At 41.3% G+C, this 23,860-nt stretch overlaps 1 protein-coding gene across 1 annotated transcript; it reads left to right on the top strand.

Annotated features, from left to right (window-relative positions):
- Positions 1-21,488: 21,488 nt before the first annotated feature.
- Positions 21,489-23,307, top strand: foxq1b (forkhead box Q1b). Its single transcript, XM_066677626.1, has one exon. The coding sequence runs from the start codon at positions 21,560-21,562 to the stop codon at positions 22,388-22,390; it is 831 nt and encodes a 276-aa protein (XP_066533723.1). The 5' UTR covers positions 21,489-21,559; the 3' UTR covers positions 22,391-23,307.
- The last annotated feature ends 553 nt before the right edge of the window (positions 23,308-23,860 follow it).

Raw genomic sequence — 23,860 nt, 5'->3', positions numbered from 1 at the left:
TTCCACTACTCCATAAGCCATTGTCTGGGATGCTTTACCCCTCTATCTGGCCCTTAACACTGCATGTTGTGAGGTTACGCTCATGTGCAGCTGCTCCCAAATCCACAGATTTTACACAAGCAGGACTGGATGTTAAATGGCACATATTATACCTCTGTTCACAAGTTTACACATTTCTCCAGGGTCTTAATGAAATGTCTATGAAATGCTTTGGTCAAAATATCAAAAGGATCAAACGACACAAGACTTTTCTCCCTCTGTCTAAATGGCCTTGTCCAAAATTAGTCGTTTCAGCGCTTAATTCTTTAAATGAGGATGAGCCACCATTTAATCCAAAAGATGGACACCCAGGAGTGAGGCACTAGGAGCTTTTTCTTCTTGTTTTTCCTCTCCACCCTCATTTTCACCATATTTAATCAGTATTTCTCCACACTCATTGTGTTTGTTTTGCACCATTCAGCCTCATATTTGAGCTCTCACATAAAAGCAGGTCCAGCGCTGTGATTGGAGAGACTGAGATGAGGAGGCAGGACAGTTCTGAAGTGTTTGCACTCTGCTGAATACAAAGCACAAAAACAGATTGACTCATTTCATCCCATGCTTTCAGATTTCACAAATTACAAAAGCTGACTGGGTTGTTATAGTTCACAGTTTGTGTGTTGGGAGGAGCTCCAGAAATTAATGTGCTAATGCATTCAAAATGTCCACATTTTCTCTAAAATCCACACAAACACACCAAGATTACACAGCTTAAGCTTAAACTCCCAGATATGGCTAAAGCTCTGAAACAATGTACTGAAATCCTTAGAGCAATGTTCAGATATTTAACGTAAAGCCGCCTCAGAAGAACTCAAATACTGCTCTTTTCAGGAGAAACTCTGGATAATGTAAATGCTTTTGATCAGGGACTAAACTTAGACCAGGGCTTCTTTTATTGCTTTCTGAATGGAGATTTTCCACTAAAAGGCCTACTTTTAATCCTGTAATGTGTCTAACCTGAGAGGAACTGCAGATGTGACCTAGGGACAAAAATAAATCATGTTCATATCTTCAGGCAGCTAATAACTTCACTGTTAATCTTATCATTAGTTTTGATAGGGTAAGACCTTTAGCACTAAGAACAAGGTAAATACATACACTATTAGATTAATAAGTTATTAATTATTAGGCGTTAAGTAATTATTAGTCCAGTGTGATTGTATATCATAGGACACAGTTGAGGGACAAAGACTAAGATCAGACTCACACAAACATCCATTCAGTGACCTTTCTATGACATCAGATTACACAACTCTACTGTAATGTACAGTTGTGTGCAGAAGCCTGGAGAGTGGACACCTCTGGTCAAAGGACATGTTTTGTCAATTGGACAGCTCTATATTGAAAAATAATAATAATTTATTGAAGTGAATATCAGTTAACAGGGAATACATACAGATACAGATATGGCACATTTTCTGCATATTTATTTTAGTCTTTTAAAAATACAGTAGCTTATGCATTATAACATTACTGTCAGAAACCAAGCCTCATATCACCAAAGGCTTAATGGTGCACAAGCAGAATGAAGGCTAGTCTGTCTAACCCAATCCCACAGAAGAGTTAATGCAGCATTAATTGCTAAATAGTTTAACGCTCGCTTTGATTGATTATTTTAGAATGCCCAGTGCATCACAGGTTGCATGAACAAAAAAACAACACAATTTTGCCCTTGTCGAAGTTTGTCAGATCCTTAGGTCTGTCCTTTTTCTCTGCTTCAGTCCCATCACAGAACTTCACAGAACCTGTTATTTACATGTTGCCTAACATTCCATCTCATGACAGGTGCCATGGTACAAGATAATTATATATATATATTATATATATGTTCTGTGTTAAAGCATTGCTTTGAAGTCTCCCACTTGTCTGGACTACCCCTCTGCCCTCCGGTAATAAATGTTATAAATTACTCACACCAATCAGGATCAATACCTAAAGGCTTATCTTTCTGTGAGCGCTAATCTCCGTGTGCACTGATTTAACTTTATGACAATATTACAGTATGTGCTGTGTGCTGTGTGCTGTGGGCTGTGTTTATCTTTCCCCACAAACAACTGCTTTGAAATCAGGTTAACTTTGGTAAGACAGAGTACAGAGTTTATTTAGAGTAAAAAAGAACTAGACATGGATGTGTTTTAAAACAGATCACCCCTCCTCACCCCACTCTCTGTGTAAAAGCCTAGACCAATAACACAACTTAACTGTCCATATTACAGCAAACATCTCTAATCCCTACAAAGTGACAGCTAATTCTGTAGATGAATATTAATCTCTAGTAAATCATTAACCTCTTTTTATTAATAATAAAAAAATAAAACAATCAATAAACAAAATATTCTATATTCTTCATCATTTATTATGAAATAGCTACTCATAACTGTAATAGGCTATTACTAGAGGTTATAATTTCTCTCTCTCTCTCTCTCTCTCTCACACACACACACACACACACACACACACACATGTATGCTAAAATCATGGGTCTGATCCACGAGTGTGAACTTTAAAAGCTCTGATATATGAAGAGTGGAGAGCGAAGATGGGTAACTTTTTATTTGTTAATGCCTCTATTTAATCCTTTTAAAGAAGGCACTAGGAAACAGAGAGATTAGACAATCACTTGGTAAATAGACAATAAAGGCCTTGTTTACAAACACTGATTCAAGTGCTGCCAGCACACATCCACAAAGAGTGATTAAAGTAACTAGAAAAAAACATTTAAAGTGATAGTAAAACAAGATCTAAAACAAGATTTTTTAAATCCATTTGCACATTCTCAGCATCTGTTTGAAAGTAATTACCAGTTAATACAGAAGTGGAAGAGACATTTATAGAAGTATTCCTTCGGTGTTTTAGAGCTGATGAAGTAGGTAAAGGTTAGCAGCTGGGTTCATGTGCACACCACACTGTTACAGACCCAGTGCTCTGGGGCATTGTACCACTGTGGCTGGCAATAAGCATTGAGCATGCTGTGCCTATGTTCATATGTAGCTGCTCTACAGCTCCACGGTTCATTACAAGCATATCTACAGAGACTATTATATGCGTATGCAGTTGAACATATCATCGTTGTCTGAAGAAAAACATTTATCTCATTTTTGACCATTTTTTTTACTCCTGTAAAGTAACTACTTTGGAGAGAACAAAGAAAAAACAAGAACAAAGCACAAACATACAGGCGTTTAGAAGGTGTTGGTTTCGGTGTTTCTTCAGTTCTTAGGTCTGACTCTAACATTTAGGCTCCACGGAAGACACTGGTGCACAATCTGGCTTTGGGGGCCTGAATGACACATTCTTTCAGATGTCAGAAGAGAGTAACATTTGTGTGAGGGGTGTGTGGGGTCATCCACAATGCTGGCGCCTTTGAGGAACATCATGATGTCTGTGATGGAGGGAATAGAGACCCCAGTGTTCTCAGCCATCTTCACTGTGTGTTGTGGGGTCTTGCAGTCAGAGAAAGTACAATTCCCAAACCAGGCTAGTGACGTTGTGTAGAGAGTGACCAGAAGCCTTAATTCAGAGGAATGTTGTTGGCTATACACCGTTAGTCACTCCATAACCTCTCTGTACTCTGACTGTACTCCCGTCTGTACTGCAACACAGTCCTACCGATGAGACCAACCACAGACGTGTCCGTCAGCAAACTTAATGATGCGATTCGAGCTGTACATTTTTGAGTCAGCAGTGTGAGAAACAAGGTACTGACAACAAATCCCTGTGGGGCTGTGGTGCTGGAGGTGCTGCTTCGGATCAGGCTTGTCTGAGGTCTCCAATGGCTGGTAGTCCACAATCTACTTACAGAGGGATGTGTTCAGGCCCAGCAGGCTCAGCTTGTCAGTCTGATGCAGTGGAATGGTGGTGTTGAATGCTGAACTGAAGTCTATAAACAGCATTCCGACATATCCCCCAGCTCTTTTGGTGATATTCATTCAAGAATTTATGCTGTTTTTTTCTAGTGCAGTGGCATCTGAGAGATTGAAGGTCATAGGCATTCAGGTAGTGTTGTCAGTCTTGCCCTTTACACACAGATTGCTCCAGATTCCCTGAATGTTTTGATGATTTTATTCACCGCAGAGGGCAAAAACACATAACATTCCTAACAGCCAATCACTGATGAATGTTATTCTAAGCTGATTAATATATTTATGTCAAAGAAGTCAGCCTTGACCCAACTAAATGTTTAAAGAACAAGGCCTTTCCTGGATGATCCTTTCATACATAAGTATATTATGGTATCATCTGTTTAAGATTTAAAAAAAAACATGTCAGTGTTCATTTACAGTAGTTATGGAATAAGTTTTAAGTCGATAAACTGACAAGAAACCTACACTTTTAAAGGTTGGCCGTGTTTGTTAGATGTTACCATGCGGAAGCGATGACACACTGAAGCCTAAATGAGTGTTAATGTGGTGGTTAGAGGAAGGTGCGCATCTCTGGAGTGAGATGCCTCCAGGACACTGCTTTCCATGTTATTTCAGAAGCTGACAGATTTATTTAGGAGTGTTGGCTCACCCAAGGGTATCAACCTGACTGCGCTGCTTTGCTTCTCCAAACACACACCTCTCTTTATCGTCCCACGCTTAGAGACAGAATGACAGAACAGAGAGATATTTAAAAGCAGATGAGAGGTGTGTGAGAAAGTTAATAGCCTTATCAAATATATTTAAATATAAAATGGCTCAGGCGCCACTTCTACACGATATGTACCTACATTATTAGACACCTCTTTTACTGAATTTAGCAACGTTACAGTGCACCCACTGTTCTTAAGGGTGGTGACTTGAAGGATTTGGGGGTGTTATTATTCACATATTTGTGCTTGAATAACTTAATAATTTACTTACTCATGAGTCACACACACTGATACACACACACACACTCACTCACTCACTCGTATTTAACAGATTCAGGAAATGCTATCCGTTGCTTCAAATCAACAACACGGTGTGTTTCTTTATCCAATGGAGATAGTGGCGGTGGTCAAAAGTTTGTTTGGTACCCTGCACTTGCCCTGCAATGAGGGAAGAAAGCACTGGACCCCCAACAAGGGGGTTGAATTCAATGGAATCTACAGGAGGAAACAACTATTTTTATTCAGGCTGCATAATATCCCCAGACCACAACACTTTCAAAGAACCAGGTTTTGTTCCGTGTTCTTAATACTAGCAATAAAAATACTAATATGAAAGTGTCAGTCACATCTTTCAAATGCAGTCAAACCGGTCAGATGCTCTTTTAATGAGCCGTCGAAGAGACGAGTGAGGACTCTGAAGAGTTTGAAGTTGCCTCTCGTGCCTTCTGATTCACCACTGACCTCACGATTAGCAAATCAGTGTTTTCAGAGAAGCTATTGTTTCCTCTCTCATTTACACTGGAATCTATTACCTTTTACCTTGTTAAGGAAACACTGCTCAAAGAGAAAATTGAAGTCATAAATGCCATCAGAGGTGGGCAGGGAAACCTAAACCTATAATCTAGTAAGTTGCATGGAGGAAGTAAAAAAAAGTGGGACACCAATTTTGAGAGAAAAAGGAATTAGTTCAGACCTCGCAGAAGCCATAGTTCTTTCGTTCATTCATTCATTCATTGTCTGAAACCACTTATCCAATTCAGGGTCGGGTCATGGGGCCGGAACCTACCCGGAATCATAGTTCTTTCAAGGACTGTAAATGTGATTGAGGGTCTAACCAGGTTCAGGACAAAAGAGGCAGCAGCTCTGTAACAGGAGTCTTGACATTAACAGTCAGAATCATTGTGTTGCAGTTTAACAAAACATATCTCCAAAATTATAACATTTCATAAAACAAATACTCTATAACTTTCAATGTAAGTTAATGTAACAAAAAAGTCTGACATTTTGAACCATGGGCAGCACAGTGGCGCAGCAGGTAGTGTGTCGCAGTCACACAGCTCCAGGAGGTTGTGGGTTTGATTCCCGCTCTGGGTGACTGTCTGTGAGGAGTTGATGTGTTTTCCCTATGTCCGCGTGGGTTTCCTCTGGGTGCTCCGGTTTCCTCCCGCAGTCCAAAAACACACGTTGGTAGGTGGATTGGCGACTCAAAAGTGTCCGTAGTGAATGTGTGTGTGTCTGTGTTGCCCTGTGAAGGACTGGCGCCCCCTCCAGGGTGTATTCCCGCCTTGTGCCCAATGATGGGGCGGGGCTCTGGACCCACCGCGACCCTGAACTGGATAAGCGCTTTGGACCATTTTGGGATATGCTTGTTAACATAATACATCAAAAAATTAAAACAAGTATTTCACAAGTATTTCCTCTGTCAGTGACAAAGTTAATGTCTTCTAAAAGTTTCAGATGTTTGTCTCTAATTTAGAACGGCCTGAAAAGGTTCATGTGCTGCAGTGTCTTATATATATTTAGAAATCCTTTAGGGGCGTAGTAGCAGTATTGATACGATTCCTGTGGTATGTTTATGTCTTCTGCGGCAAAAATATTCATAAACAAATCAAGTAACCGATGAACACATTTTTCATTGTTCGTTTTGTAATTACAACTCCCCTGTTACACTAAGATCCTCTAAACACTCTGAAGCAGGGATGAAGACTAACTTGCTTCCCCCAGGAAATGTGAAGCCAGCTATAGCTTCTATACAAACTGCAGCTAATGCAATACCCCAACAGCTTAACACACTTGGAGGAGAATATTAACTACACGTTTCTACCCAGGTGGGCTAGCACTGCGGAGAAACACACATTGAAGTATCTTTGGCAACAAAATTTCCTATTAGGATCCATTTGGATATGTGTGTATGTGAGTGCGTGTGTGTTACCTTTCTTCTACAGCAAACACACCTGGGCCACGCCCAAATACAAACAGTGACAACCACTTCAAAAAGGAAAAGGTGAGCAGGGGAGCAGAGGAACGAGAGTAAAGAGATGTTTGCAGGAGGATTGTGTGATTTTCCTCCGAGCAGAACAGCCGAGCTGTTTGATGTCTGTGTGTATGTAAGTCTCTCTGAATAGAAGCAAGCCATGGAGACAAGAATGAAAGGGGAAAAAAGATGGAAAGCAAAAGAGGGGAAGAGACAGAGACAGCGAGAGCGAGAGAGAGAGAGCGAGAGCGAGAGAGAGAGCGAGAGAGAGAGAGAGAGAGAGGGGTGCAGGGTGATGTTTGAGAGCGTATATCTTCTGTTAACCTGCGCGGAACAATGAGAGGTTTACACCACAGAGGGATTCAAAGAAGTTTCCTCAGAGAAAGAGCGAGACAATGAAGGCAAAGCCGGGAGAGGCCTGACTCTAAATCTGCCTCATTGTCCCAGGGGCTTTGATCCCCTAAAACTTGCCCGCATGTGTACGCTCTTTCAGAACAGACACACTTTAAATACATTAAGACTTGAGGCGCACTGCTGAATATTTGCCCAAAGATTAGTTTACTTAAAAACACACCAAGCGACAGAGACGGGCCTCATTCAAAAAGCACAACACTCACAGCCTAATCTGCAAGACTGAGGAGTATCACTACTTTGCGCTGTGTTTGTGTTACTATTGTGTGTGTGTGTGTGTGTTTCTGACTGCAATATTTAACATGAGAGGATCAAGCAACTCCAATATGTTCAGCACTATACCATTAGATCCAGGCACAGCAAAGATATACACATGACAAGAGTTGAGTCTTTTAGAGAACTGGGAGAGAGAGAGAGAGAAACAGTATGTTTATGCCACTGCAAATAAGCCCACAGTGTTGTTGTTCCAAAGAATTTAAAAGAGTCACTGAAGCAGACATGAGCAATTTGAATATACTTAACTAAACAGCAAACAACACAAAACAACCCACTCCACTTCATCATAACTCCTCTTTAATCATTGGGAACTGTACGTGCTGCACTGGGGTTCAGCTGGTCTGCTTTCGCACTATGTTTACACCCAAATGAGTGTGTACACACCCACCCACACACCCACACACACACACACACACACACACCCACACACACACACACACACAAACACACAAAATCTACATCACGTATAGAATTAGTTTTTATGCTGATTAGCTATAACATTAAAACCACCTTCCTGTTTTAACGCTAATTGTTCATTGTATCAGATCCACATTTTATTTAGGTGAACTTTGCAGTCCAACGGTTGCTCTGCATACTTTATTAGCCCCCTTTCTCCCTGGTATTCCCTGTAACGTGTAGAACCCTTGTGGGACCCGTGATGGTATGTTGGTGTGTGTTGTGTTTGTATGGGTGGATCAGAAACAGCACAGCTGCTGGATTATTATTATTTTTTTTTTGTCAGTTCAGTGCTGAGGATGCTCCACAATCCAAATAACACCTGTTCGCTAGTGGTTTTGTGAGGGTTCTGACCGTTTAAAACAAGCTGAAAGGGGCCTAACAAAGTGTGCAGAACAACAAAAAGACTACACGTTGTAATGTCATTGTAGATAGTAGCAGTTTTAGTGGTTTTACGGTGCTTACATTCAGGAGTAACAAAAAATGTTGATAAATCTGAATAGAAGACAGTAGACGTGGATTTGTATCCATTAAATATGGGACAATTTCTGCTTATCAATTCATCTTTAAGGACAGCTGGTATATTTAAATTAGGTAAAATAATAATAATAATAATAATAATAAAATTGTAAGGGAGCGGCACGGTGTTACAGCAGGTAGTGTCACATTCACACAGCTCCAGGGACCTGGAGGTTGTGGGTTCGAGTCCCGCTCCAGGTCACTGTCTGTGAGGAGTGTGGTGTGTTCTCCCCGTGTCCACGTGGGTTTCCTCCCACAGTCCAAAAACAAATGTTGGTAGGTGGATTGGTGACTAAAAATAAAAAAGTGTCCCTAGGTGTGAGTGAATGTCTGAGTGTTGCCCTGTGAAGGACTGGCACTCCCTTCAGCATGTGTTCCTGCCTTGCACCCAATGATTCTGGGTAGGCTCTGGACCCACCGCGACCCTGAACTGGATAAGGGTTACAGACCATGAATGAATAATTTAATTAATTATTATTATTATTATTTTAAGTGGACGAGGGAGAAAAATTGTTTCCTGTCGTAGTGAGTTTTCCGCAACCATTCACAACTACTGTCCGCTTAGTTGCTTATGAATTCTAAGGAAAACAAGTCATCAACTGAAGCACACACAGCCCTGCAGCCAAACCATACAGCACACACACACACACACACACACACACACACACACACACACACACATCCCAGGCCTTCCTTTATTGTTCTGCATGTTTTCCTCACACTGTTTTGATTGATAGCAAGTGTTTGAACTTATCTGATTTCTTGGTTTCTTTTCTTTTCTTTATTTATTTTTTGAAAACCAGTTTGAAGATAGGCTTTTCAAACCGACTGTTCCGTTTGTAGGAAAGCACAGCCTCCCCACTGATCCTGATTGATCCTCCATAAAGACTAATTGCTGTTTTACATGTTTGTTTGTGTCCTGTATCTTTTGGAAGAGTCTGATTGAATTGTTAAAGAGAGGAGCAGCATACCCCTCTTGTTCTGCACAGTGTTACAGCATTCAGATTTCCTCAAGTTAACCCACTTTAATCTCTCAGGCCACAGAGAGCAAGCTGATGGCACATACTACATTCCACACAGAGACCAACGCAAAGGCCTAGACTCCCAGAGAAATCCATGTAAGTATGTAATTACTCAGTCATTACAGCAGAATCCACATTTTTTTCCTCTTTCACTCTTTGCCGGCATCTCCCTTTCTTTACTTATCAATACTTCCACTGGCACTAGGTCACATTCATTTACAAATCATGTCGACTAGGCAGAACATAAAATGAAATTGCCTAATGCTCCTTTAAACGTTTTATCTGAGTGAACCTGGAGTCTGTAGGTTGGTGGCTCTCCAGGAGATGCTTGATAACCACTGCGTATTTATAACAGTACTTTCTTTCGGCTGCATGCCCACTCTTGGCTCTGTAATTCCTGACTAACGGGCCACCTAGTAGATTTGTTTATGGAGCTCACAGCGCGTGATTTTTGATTAAGTTTTGGATGACGCAAGCGCTGTGCCTCAGAAGAGTTTGTGTATGAGAGAATTACACTGAAAACACAAGCCACTTCCAAGTGTATTGCCGGGAATGCCCAAAAGGCCTGACCATGAAGGCTGTACAGTGGACACAGATCTCAGTATATCATTTTTGTTATAGTTAGTGCACGAGTTTAAGTGATTTCCTGGATAAGATTTGTACACATAATATTTCAGAGAATATTCAGGAATAAACTTCAGCGATTTGGTCAAAGCTTTCGTGCGATGAGCTTTCCTCGTCGCTCGGCTCCGTGGAGTGTGTTTTTGCAAAGCAATTTAAACAGTGCTCACAGATGTTTATCAAGCTCAGGGCATCAGGGCTCCTGTCTTGGGCACTTATGTTTCTTTAGTCCACAACAAACCCAAACCAAAGAAGCTCAAATCTACAAAATACGATCTAACAAAACAATGCTGAATTATGTTTAGTTTGCGGACACCAACTCACTAAAAGCTGCTTCTAAAATATATGTTATTATTAGGAGGTCAGTTCTCCAATTTGATGCTGGAACATGGCTTGATTGCATTCAGATATGGGAGCGTCAGTGAGGTCAAGTATTGATGCTCAGCATTTAGCTGTGGATCACAAATGCCACTTCAACTTATCCCAGGGCTGTTGAATGGTGCTGTATTAGTCCAGGGAACCCAGGGAATGCAAACCAAAGCTACCAAACCCAATGCTGGTGGGATGTGAATGGTGACCTTAGGCTCATGCGCACTGCTCTAGAGAATCATTTTAAAGGAGAATGCACAAGCTGTTTGCAATGAGTGCATAATAACATAGGATTCACCACAAACTTTTGGAACTATCATGTATCGTTTAAACATTTTCTTACAGAGAAATCTATTCCAAAAAGCAAAACAAAATGAAACACAGTGAGTGGAACCAGGAACGGCTGGTTATCTACCTGTGATTATATCTCCAGATCAATATCTCAATATATTGTGCGTGTGAGATCGATGGTGAATTACACAGTGAGGAAGCATTGCCTCTATTTCTGCCACACTGTATCTGCACATCCGCTCGCTCCCAGCTCACTTCCTCCTCCTAATGACCCGGGCAAATAGGGCAGATTAAAAGCAGATCAATAAGAGCCCATAATAACCAACAATAACATCTGCCAGTCCTCCAGTCTCCAGGACTACCCTCTTACCATGCAGACACACTTAGATAAAAGCAAAGCATTGTTTAATGTGTGAAAGGGCTCTGAGAGATTAAACCTAGAGCAGATTTAAGCTTCTCTCCAAGAAGAGGCTGAGATTCGTTGTATTAAATCCACATTTTGTGGCTCAGTTGAGGAACTGTATCAATGGCATGATTAAAGTGAACTGTAAAAAGGACTTGTTTCAAGCTGAAGGCTGTCGTAATGTGACAACAAACAAATCAACTGCTTTTATTTAACTCTGAATAACACAAATAATCAAAAATACTTTAAAACAGCCTCGTTTTTCATTTTTTACAGTGTAAATATATAACTGGTGGCTAGGCCCAAATCCGGATGAATAAAACATTATAAATAGGTTTGTTTCTGTCATTTTAACTTGAACAAATGTAATAACAATATATTAAACATTTATCTCTGAAATGGTAACTTTAGAACTGAAACATGCCTAAATTTTCATGTAAAAACATGTTGCTTTGGAGCTTGTTTTGGAGCTCCTCTACAGGTCCTGTGTTCATGAACTGGCCAGATATTGACGAGAACAGGCGCTGTGTTTAAACCATGCAGAAAAATAATATCTGACAATAATATTTTGGACAGCACATGCATAATGATAAGATGGAGCCATATTATTATTGTTAGAAAGTGCCCCTGAATGGAGTAAAGGTTTGTTTAGCGTCTGCTGCAGGGTCTCTCTCTGCGTGAGGAGTGAGTGTGTGGCTGCCCTTTCAAGTTTAGACAAAGACAGCGGAACGGCTGCTCTCCTCAGGTATAAACACACAAATCCTCTGCCAGAACATGTGGGTAGAAGAGGGGGAGGAGTGTTTGTCTGTGTGTGTGTGTGTGTGAGTGTACGAGGGGCGGGATGGTCACATATATTTGGGGACCGAAGTTTCTACATATTAACACTGTTGTTTCAGGACATGTCGTAAAGCAAGGCTGAGGGTTCAGTTAAGGGCTAGTGGTAATTAAAGTTAATATAATTCTCCACAAACTGAATGGAAATCATCTATTTAATTCTGCATGAAACTGTTGTGTGTGTGGGTGTATCATTCTGTGACAAAGTGTGTGTGGAGGATGTTTTCTGCCGTGTATATGTTACCCCAGAATGCATTTTCTCTGCACAGGCAGCCCAGAGTGTGTGTGATGGCAGCGAGGCTGAGTGCGAGTCCTATCAGATAACACACTATCAGATTCCTTTCAGCACACTATCAGATGTTTTCTTTTAAAAATGTCTTTTGTAATGTTTTCTCCGGGCTGCATGCGAGCGGGTGGCTGTAGCGTGTGAGGATCTGAGATAAAGTCTGAGAAAAGCATGCAATGACCGTTAGTGTCTGAGCACTTTTTGTTTTTACGACAGTGCAGTCTCTTCTTTCCCTAAGGCCCAGGTCGTCCAGCACTGAAAACAATCGTGTTTTAAAGCAACAGGAAACGTTTTGTCACTGGCCAATTTTACCTGTGATGTACAACTCAGGACCTGAAAAATCTGCTTTGGAGTCCCTGAATGAACCGGTAGAGTGGCTCCCACCACAGATGTGACCATGTTTAGTATATTTCTGATACACTTCCAGGCCACTGTGTGTCATGATAAGGGCTGTTTCATAAAGTATTACTGAAGAGTATAATACGATACCTATGTGTTTACAGTGGTGGGCACGGGGCCCTCAGAGTGGATGGAGAGCTGCATGCAGTGTGCTCTAGGGCACAATATAAATCTGATTTGCCATTTTTTAAACATATTACATATTTAAAATCTTGGAAACTATTGCGTATAAACCCTCTGTTTACTGCTTGTCTTATGCTAATCTAAAGTAGCTACACCACAAACAGTGCTGTTAACAAGATATTCCTAAAACAATAATTCACTGAGAAGAAATCTGACTACACATTCACTCTGGAGATCACATTTAACATTACCTCAGACCTGATTTAATAAAGATTTCATGTACTGGGCACAGCTGATGTTACGCACCATGTTAAAGACCTGTTCAGAAATGACTGAAACTAGGATAGAAAAATGAGACTAATAACAGTGTAGCAGCTTCTACAGCATGAGAACTCAGTGTCTATTATAGCAACAGACACCAAAGCATTCCTGAATGCTGAAACACACACACACACACACATACACACACACCACCTCTCTTTGACCTCTGTTCTTGCATGTGTCTGTGAGTTTGTTTATTTTCTCTTGTCTGGTTTGGCAGGTGAACACTTCCTCAGGTAAGAAGTCTCAGAATGCAGGACACACACACACACACACACACACACACACACACACACACACACACACACACACACACACACACACAGTGAGAACAGACTTGTTTGTAACATTTTTAGGGAAGTTAATTTTTTCTTGCATGAACAACACACACAAATAGCAGCCAAACCTTTAACAAGAAACATTCTACAGTTAATACACAGAAAACTGTCGCCGACAACCACTCTGTACTCCACGGGTTTGTTTGTGTACATGTGAAGTCAGAAAAAACACTAAGCTCATTAATACAGTCAGCTGCAATCTAAGGTATGTCTTGATTTATTAATTCGCAAAATGTTTCATAAACAGCTTTAGATCGTTTAGATCAGTTCACTAAAATATATTTAATTAATTAATTAACATATGAATTAAACACTGAGGATGTTTCACTGATTACTGTTCAGAATCACTGCAGTGTTTATTGTTTTATTTTGTACACTCTTTACTTCTCGCCTTTTTTGGTTTCGCCCTTTAATGTATGTATTATATATTTAACAGTGAATTTTGTACACACAAACATTCACAAAATATATCAAATGTATCAAATCACAGATTATGAGGGGCATTAACAACAAACAGAAGAGAGAGAGAGAGAGAGAGAGAGAGAGAGAGAGAGAGAGAGAGAGAGAGAGAGAGAGAGAGAAATGAGTAGGAATAAACTTAGCCAGGCATAAAACAGGTGCAGTTTCTCTCATGGAAACTGTTTTGGGATTGGATAAAAGATGTGATTAAATTGGACATGCTCTCTCTCTCTCTCTCTCTCTCTCTCTCTCTCTCTCTCTCTCTGTGTGTGTGTGTGTGTGTATGAGAGATAGAGAGAGAGACAGAGAGAGAGAGAGAGAGTTACCCACCCATAACACAACGAGGCTCAGACAGGTTTTAATTAAGAAAATCGCAGTGCACAGCTCACAGCTCAGAAAATAACACACCTGCAAATTCCAGTTTCAACAGCTTTATAAGAGATAACTGGGAAAGTGCACAAGACAGAAAAAAGTGCAAAACTTCTCACAGTAGGTGTGTTGTGTCTGTGTGTGTGTGTGTGTGTGTGTGTGTGGCACACAACAGAGTGAGAGAGAGGAAGGGTGAGAGTTGAGATTTAATAATATTTCAGCATAAAAATAATGTAAACTTTCTGACCTCAGCAGGAGCAGGGCTGTGTTTACATCACCTACACAGTAAATTCACCAGCGTTAAATCAACACTACTACAGTTAAATTAACACTGTTAGTGTAATCATTTAATACTCTCAGTGTTAACTCTAACACTAATAGAGTTGATTTAACACTGGTGAACTTACTGTGTAAAAAGCATCACTGGGCTCTGTAAAACAAGAGAAATATGGGAGGAGGTTGTAGCCAGGTTTGAAAAAAAATATTAATTTGCATTACTAAATAAATAAATAAATAAATAAAAATCCTACAGCCTTAAAGTTTCTAAATGTATCATGTGTTAACGCATTAACATTGAAAGCTTTTATACTTGCATCCAACAAGCCTTAGGTGAATATTTTACTCTTCCGGGTGAAAGTAAAGTCAGATCAGTGTAAACTAGAAAGCAAAGATGGAAAGCTGATTGCAGTTTGTGATGCTAATCTTGATTTGACGATCTACTTAAGAAGCTAAATTATTAGCATTAATGCTAGGCTTCTCTGAGTGCTTTTATTTTGACACCCTCAAGAAGCTTTGCTTAATGTTGCAGTTGATTCTGCTTAAATTAAGACATTTATTTGTGAAACCCACAAAATATTTCAGCATGACTTGATGGCAGCTGGTAAGCTACGGTGTCTAAGAAGCTAATTAGCAAAATTAGAAAAGTGGCATTTTATAACCTATAGGACAATCCATGTGTTTGTTGCAGCTATAGAAACTCTGGATTAACTGTTCCAAATCTAAGAGAAATATATAGGTTCCTACGATCTAATACAGAATTAACAGTACGTTTGCTCAGTTCTGCTTTGGATCATTTCTTGTTTTGGAAAGTGCAGTGGCCTTAAACTGCATTCTCTGGGGTAAGCTGTAGTTTAAAATGGTGCTCGTTAAAAATAATTCACGCTGATATTAATTGTTTAATCAATTCTAAATCTCTCTCTCTCTCTCTCTCTCTCTCTCTCTCTCTCTCTCTCTCTCTCTCTCTCTCTCTCTCTCTCTCTCTAAAACTCTCCTTGGGCCATTTCCTATCCCACATTTTTCAGCATGTGATGACTGTGGTGTTGTTTGTGTTACATTCATTCATTCACTGTCTGTAAGCTCTTATCCAGTTCAGGGTCGCGGTGGGTCCAGATCCTACCCGGAATCACTGGGCGCAAGGCAGGAACACACCCTGGAGGGGGTGCCATGCCTCTACAGGGCGACACAAACACTCATACATTTGAGTCTCCAATCCACCTACGTGTGGGAGAACACACCAAACTCCTCACAGACAGTCACCCGGAGCGGGACTCGAACCCACAACCTCCAGGTCCCTGCAGCTGTGTGAGTGCGACACTACCTGCTGCATCCCTTCCTATATGTGTTACAGCAGAGTATAAATATGAGCAGACAAGTATACAACGGATCAAGAGGAGAGATCCACAGGCTTAAACATTCATATTTAATCTTCCATACATCACAGTCTGTTTACGTGTTTTGTTTAAGAAGCCAGTGAAGAAGAAGAAGAAGAAGAAGAAGAAGAAGAAGAAGAGTAAAAGCTACAGGAAAATTTCCACTCATTTCTCACCTGAGTTCTCTCTCATGGAAACGAAGAAACGAAGCTGCTTTTGCGTGAAAGCGTGAGAATAGCAGAGAAGTCTTTACACTAGAAACATCTCTCATAATGTCTCTAGTTCACTGCATCGACTAACAACAATCTAAACACCATATTTACTCAGTGAAATTATACTCATTGTGGGCTCTGAGGCCCATTGTGTATGTCTGAGTGGTGAAGCTCATGACAAGAAAACAGATGCTAGCTGTGATTCCTCATCTGGAAGAAGCAGTGTGTATCTCTCTCTCTCTCTCTCTCTCTCTCTCTCTCTCTCTCTCTCTTTTCTCTCTCTCTCTCTCTCTCTCTCTCTCTCTCTCGTCTGCTTTCACTCTTTGACTGTATAGGTTTTCTTGCTCATGAGGTACACCTGTCGATTTAATCAAACAGCCTTGACCCAGTATCATCCTAGAAACTTTGTCCAAATGTGTTCTAAATAATACATTGATATCACCTCAGAGTGGAACTAGACAAAACAAGCTTTTATACTTGTGATTTATTAGATTTTGGCTACTATATAACTACTTTACATGTTATTTCTATGTTAATAGTTAATCTAACATCACCCCTAAAGTCAAAATGCTGGAGCCCTATTTACAAACCGGATTCTATAAAAGTTGGGACACTAAACAAATTGTGAATAAAAACTGAATGCAATGATGTGGAGATGGCAAATGTCAATATTTTATTCGTAATAGAACATAGACGACAGATCAAATGTTTAATCTGAGTAAATGTAACATTTTAAAGGAAAAATATGTTGATTCAAAATTTCATGGTGTCAACAAATCCCCAAAAAGTTGGGACAAGGCCATTTTTTACCACTGTGTGGCATCCCCCCTTCTTCTTACAACACTCAACAGACGTCTGGGGACAGAGGAGACCTGCTTCTCAAGTTTAGAAATAGGAACGCTCTCCCATTCATGTCTAATACATGAATGATAATAAAAATGATACATTCTCTCAGTTTAAACGTTTGATCTGTGATTTGTGTTCTATTCTGAATAAAATATTAGATGTTGGCACGTCCGCCTTGCGCCCGATGATTCCAGGTAGGCTCTGGACCCCCCGCGACCCTAAATTGGATAAGCGGTTACAGATAATGGATGGATGGATGGATGTTGGCACGTCCACATCATTGCATTCAGTTTTTATTCATAATTTGTTTAGTGTCCCAACTTTTTTGGAATCCGGTTTGTACTACATACCTCAGAGAACTGTAAACATCCAAGCTCCTATTAGGTTTCATGATTTAGACCATTTCAGTTTCAATCTCAACTTCCTTTCAATAAAAATATAATAAAAACACCTGGAGAGTGATGACTGCTTCAAATACAAATGAACTAAATCATACCGGCACGTATGTATGTAGATTCCAGAAACAGGCCCTAAGGGCTCAACTGTAGAGCACACGTGAACGAAGAGTGATTCAGCGCATTGCTGTAGAATCCATGTGGTGCATAAGCATGTTTATTACTGTATCTCAACTTTACAGACTTCAGCTACAGCTTTGTAACTAAACCATATGTTGAGCTGTGCACCTTTCTAACCACAATAAATATAGTCGGTGGTTCAGCATGTTTCTAACATTCTGAGAATTTGGTGGAAACACCCTGCAAATTTAATTTTCAGGGCTGCTTGAGCATTCAAACTGCTGGAAGTCATTTTGTTTTTGGAGAAGGAGGGGAAATGACTAAACTCAAGGCAGAAACACAATCTGAGTGCGGCGGTTTGGATCCGCTCTGCAGGCTGAGGGACAGATTTGTATTTATTTATTTTACTTATGACTGTGGAATCGGAAGCAGCCCAGGCATTCGAATGCGGACCGGATTATTTAGAGGCTTTGTAATCTCTCAAAAAAGATGTGGTCAGAGTTATACATCAAGGCAGGATTTATTTCACTGGTATTCATCAAATGCACTAGAATGTATGTTTATGAATGCAGTGGAAGCTAAGTCACATGTGAAGTGTTTGTTCGTGGGTTTGGCAGTGGGACTGAAAGGTCTTTTAATATCAGTAGTTTTGTAACATATAGACTCATATGTGACTAGAGCCTGGTTCATATTAGAAACTAGATCTGTTGACTGCGTCTGTATGTAACTAAAACATACTTAAAACGAAATAGCAAAAAAAAAGACTCTTTACAGCCAGTGGAGTGACACCTGAGGGGGTAAGATGTTTCTTCAGAATTGCAAGACGTGGGTGGACGAGCTTCCCCTTGTTTGAGACTTATGATAAGATTTGTAACTCAAACTAAACGCAGTAAACAAGGAACGTCCCTGGACATTAAAAATAGGTCTAAAAGTAGTCTGTCCGTCAAGGACATGTTTCAAACATCAATGGACGTCCAAAATCCATCTTAATAAGTTAGTTAAGTGGTGACCAATCCATAACGTCAGTGGACGTCCAAAACCCATTTTATACAAGTAATTTATTTCGGGACCAATTAATAACGTCAATGGACGTCCAAAACACGTCTAATAGTCGTCTTTTCAATGTCTGTGTTTGGACGTTTTTTCAACTTTCATTTTCAACCTTAAGAGAGCGTTGATTAGACGGCAGTCATTACGTTATTTCAACGTTGAATCAACGGCTAAATGTTTACTGGGAATGATATAGTCTTTTTTTACTAATTAAAAATATTTCTCATGGAGCGGCCCACAAATTCGGCACTAGGACTCATACTCCGTTGTTTCCTTAACATTTCAGTGGAAAGCTCTTCAGAAAACATCCACCATGAAGTACCTTAGTAAGCTTCAAAGATTCCCCAAACATTGCAAAGTTTCCATGACTTTTTTTCTTAAACATATCTATTTTAAAGACTGTATCTCTGAAAGGTTTCCAGCTTATTGCTGGTTCCTGTTTATTCACCCGAGTGTTAACCAGATGGATGGAGATGTTTGGGAGTTTCTACACTTGAGGCTTTTTTCCACACAGTCCTCGGCACACACCCTCTCCGTGTATGAGGTGCGGTTTACACGGGAATAGCGGCAGGATTGTTTGGTGTGTTGTGCGTATCCAGAGTGAGAACTCATCAGCTGACAGATTTAGGGAGAGTCTCGAGCTCATTGTTAGATAAGACGACTGTTGACACGCGTACAGCAGCAGTGCCCTACTGTTACAGTCACTACTCCTTCACAATCAGTTTAGTTGTTATCTCAGTTCAAAGCCCTTTCCATGATTTTCTCTTCAAAGCTCAATATTCGCTCCATTTCTTTCTGTCACTCTTTCTCTCACTTATCTTCTCTCTCTCTTTTTTTTGTTGCTCATCTCTTTATTTGTTCTCTTATTGCTTTTGTGTCTCTCAGTTCCTGCCCGTCTCTACCCCCTCTTTCTTTTTCGGTCCCTCGTCTCTTTTTCTTTCTCTAATCTTTGTGCTATTTACTCACTTTTCTTTCTTTCTTACTCTTCAACGTTATTGAAAAACACAATCAGCAGTTGATGTCTCAGTGAAGTGACGTGGAAAGACCTTTAATTATTTAAATATATTTTATATAATAATGATTATATATAAATGGAAATGTCAGGAACACCTGTGTAATAGAGATCAATGTAATAAACATAGAGCTGTACTGTAATGTTAGTTTATGAAGATGCACTGCTTTTTCTGAAATAGTTTCCCTTCAAAACCTTTCATTTTAAAGTCTGTACAGAAGCCAAACGGGTATTAATGAGCCGTCTGTCTGGTTTTGGTTTGACTTATTACATCTATATGCACTCTGTGTGTGTGTGTGTGTGTGTGTGTGTGTGTGTTGTAGGGGCTTGTTTGTCTGCTCAGTGAACCCGCTAAAACACATACACTCACTGGCTTCTGATGTAAATGGATTCATGTGAAGTGAAAATATCCCATGGGCTGCTGGTGGGTGTGTCTGAGCAGACAAGTTAATGATTATCAGCCTCATGGCACGCGAGGAACTCACTAACTTTACACTGTCTTCAGTAAGATGTTAAGAAAAGTGTCACAAAGGAATGCAGTCAGGGTGTGGGGTGGAGGAGGGGTGTGTGTGTGGGGGGGGTGCTTGTTAGTGGTCTGTGACTATAGCCAAACCAAAGGTAGAGCAATGTGGCTGAGCTGTATGTGTTTTTGTGTATGGAGAGTAGCAGGGGCTGTAGTATTGGGGTGGAGGGGACAGTAAAGTGTAAAGATTTAAAGCATTTAAAGATTACCCTTTCCGTGTCCACGTGTCTTTCATGTGGTCTTTCATTTACAGAAATATTTCTGCAGCCTCTCACCTCTCTGCTCTGCCAAGAACTGTCTGACCTGCCAATGACCTGAGAAACTGCACTCACCTGTACAATTATCACACCCCCTCGCGCACACACACCCTGGGTGTTTCTCACCTGTCCACACTGCTTGCGTGGCATCTGTCCAAACACACAATGCCAGCAAAACACTTCCCCGTTCTTCAGTGTTGTGCTGCTGCAGAACTGCTTTCAGTTTATGAACGTCAGTTCAGTTCCTGAAGAGAGATGAAAAAGAAGGGCTTCAGATCGGTCTGAAATCAAACTGGACCATGGTGATTGGACACTGGTTTGTTCTTGTTCTAGAGCAAATTCATCACATTCCATTGTGTCACATGATCCCCCAACAAACGTCCTGTTTTTCTGTGATATTTGGTCAAAGTTGAGTGACCTTAGCTGCCTCCATTCCCCTGTCTCAGGACTTCTCTCTCCCTCTCCCATCAAACCCAGCAATCGTCCAATAAACAGCACCCACAAGCGCCCCGCCCCCACCATGTTTAGACAGGGAGGAATGGTGCTGGGATGTTTGATCTTTGTGGTAATCTGACCAAAGCATGTCACAGACATTTCAAGACCCTGGAAGTGTGTTCACTTGTTGAAAAGAGGTATAATATGTTTCCTGTAAGAACATTAACATCCTCTTCAGGGTAATAATAATAATAATGTAGATCATATGCACAGTGGCAGTAGTTCTCAGCACCTTTCTAAGTGTGTACTGTACATCTCTTAAATGTTTACATTGTTTGCATAAAAGAAAATGTTGTAAACAGACCTTTTTATTGGAGCCTTGTAGAGAGTGAAATGGGGTTCTCTGATTTAACATGATGAACAATAGCTGTTTTATTTGTATGAGAGCAGGTCATTTGCTTGTGACCATCTAGAGCAGCCCCAACATTCAGAGCGGACTGAGGACCAAGTGTCAAACACCTGAGGGATGCTGTCCACCTCCGGCAGGTAGGCGCGCTAAGCCCCGCCCTTTTCATAGGCGTCCCCCGGTCTCCCGCTCCACGTTATATATCCTCCCCTTAGTCTCCTGCATGCAGTTGTCCCTGGAGGACCGCGCGCGCTCCCGATTTGATTTCCTCTCCCCGCGGATGAGAGGAGCATGAAGCTGGAGGTTTTCTCGGTCTCCGTGACTCCGCCGGACTCTCCGCTGTCCACGGAAGAGGAGCTGGGCTCGGACGGGGACTTCGCCGCCTGCAGCCCGATCACGGCAGCAGCAGAACCAGGACCGGCGCCCGCAGAGCCGGCACCGGAGCGAGCGACGGACGGCAAGCCCAAGGCGTACGCGCGCAGGCCGAAGCCGCCGTACTCCTACATCGCCCTGATCGCCATGGCCATCCGAGACTCGAGCTCCGGGCGCCTGACGCTCGCCGAGATCAACGAGTACTTGATGAAGCGCTTCCCGTTCTTCCGCGGCAGCTACACGGGCTGGCGCAACTCCGTGCGTCACAACCTGTCGCTGAACGACTGCTTCGTGAAGGTGCTGCGCGACCCCTCGCGCCCCTGGGGCAAGGACAACTTCTGGATGCTGAACCCGCGCAGCGAGTACACCTTCGCGGATGGAGTCTTCCGGCGACGGAGGAAGCGCATCGCCAAGAAGCCCACGTCCCGGGACTTTAGCGAGGGGCCGCGCGAGCGCTTCACCGGCCCCTTCGCCATCGAGAGCATCCTCAGCCAGCCCTACAAGCCGTCGTACAGGCGCGCGGAGGACTACCCGGCAGTGACGTCGCACTGCGGCTCTGCATTACAGGACTCTTTGGCCTCACACTGCGCGATGCCGTTGCTCGCTAGCAGCCCCACGCTGCACGCGCCTCTCTCAGTTCTCACGCCACAGCCGGCGTTCCTGTGCGCACTGCCGCCCTGTCTTCCTCCATACGGCGCTCCGCGAGAGCTTCCTTACCATCCCTTCAGAATAGACTCTCTGCTGTCCTGAGGAAGCACACAGACACACACACATACACACACACACACACACATACACTATATATATATATATATAGAACTATGGGTCTCCAAAAATTAAATCTAATTAAACAGCTAATAACAAGTTTATAGAAGAATAATAAAGAGTCAGTAGCCGTACAATAAAGGCTGCTTTAGTCGGGTTCTAGAGAGTGTTAAGACACTTGTAGAATTAAACCTTTAATGTTATTGTAGGTTTAAATCGGTATATTTCATGCAGCTGAAGGATGGCCTACAGTATGAAGCTGGAAGGCAACCAAACACACACACCCACACACACACACACACAGAGAGAGAGAGAGAGAGAGAGAGAGAGAGAGAGAGAGAGTCACCTAAAACCAACCATAACTTTAACCCACACACAAAAGACAGTCTTTCTTTCCTTTATGTTTTTCTAGCATTTGTGCTGTTTACACACACACACACACGCAGCCCTGTCTGTGCACTTGTCCAGTGGTGTTGTCCTTGGTGATTGCTGTAGTCCACACTGGGAGGCTGTGGAGTCGCTTGCTGTCCGTGCTGTGCGCGCAGTGGATCTGTTCGTGTTCTGTGTCCGGTTCTGATCTGCTCCCTGTCTGTAAAACCCAGGAGGACTCCTCTGTAATATGTGTATTTAAATCTGTATATAGTTTGTAATAGTGATGTTGTTTGTCATCAATCTAATGTTTGTTTAAATGTTTCTGTGGTCGGTGAGCGCGCGCGTTTTAGTCGCTGCGCTCGGGACCGATAGAGCTGCACTGAGAGAGAGAGAGAGAGAGAGAGAGAGAGAGAGAGAGAGAGAGAGAGAGAGAGAGAGAGAGAGAGAGAGACTGCACTTCTGTTAATAAAGAGAGGAACTGATGCAGAAGACTTGTGTCTTTTGTTTGTTTTTGTTTTTCTTCCCTGGCACGTGATACCCACCCAATTTGAATCTTGCTGTGGGTGTTCACGCGCACACCTATTCTCTGCCATTATCTTCATCAGTCATCAGATCAGACTGGTCTCCGTGTTTCAATAAGTGTAAACTATAAAGAATCACAACAAGCGGGTTTATTACATGTTATAACTTTTATAATAATTTTTATTATTACATATTTTATATTATTATTATTATTATTATTATTATTATTATTATTATTATTATTATTCTGTAAACATTAACAATAACATTTTCTGTTATAATTAAAATGCAGAATATTTTAAAACTATTATTTTAGTAGAACTTGTGAAAGTGTATATTATATCATTGTATATTTATTTAACAATGCATATTAAATTAAAACTATTCCTTTTTAATTGCTAATAAAACGTGGCACAAAGTGATAAACTTATGTATTTTATAACTTTTGTATGTTTTACATTTTAAAGGCTGTACGTTTAATAATATCACGCCTCTTTATTACATTTCAGTGTGCTGTTGTACGTTGGGAATTCTGGAAGCTCACATTTTACTGTTATTTAC

The sequence above is a fragment of the Hoplias malabaricus genome, chromosome 7 (assembly GCF_029633855.1).
Source record: "Hoplias malabaricus isolate fHopMal1 chromosome 7, fHopMal1.hap1, whole genome shotgun sequence".
NCBI classification, from domain to species: domain Eukaryota; kingdom Metazoa; phylum Chordata; class Actinopteri; order Characiformes; family Erythrinidae; genus Hoplias; species Hoplias malabaricus.
Note: the sequence above shows the minus strand (reverse complement) of the source record. Positions and strands in the feature narration are given on the sequence as shown.

Bases quoted from the DNA above. Each gene is read 5' to 3' on its own strand.
- foxq1b (XM_066677626.1), top strand. From the start codon at position 21,560: ATGAAGCTGGAGGTTTTCTCGGTCTCCGTGACTCCGCCGGACTCTCCG.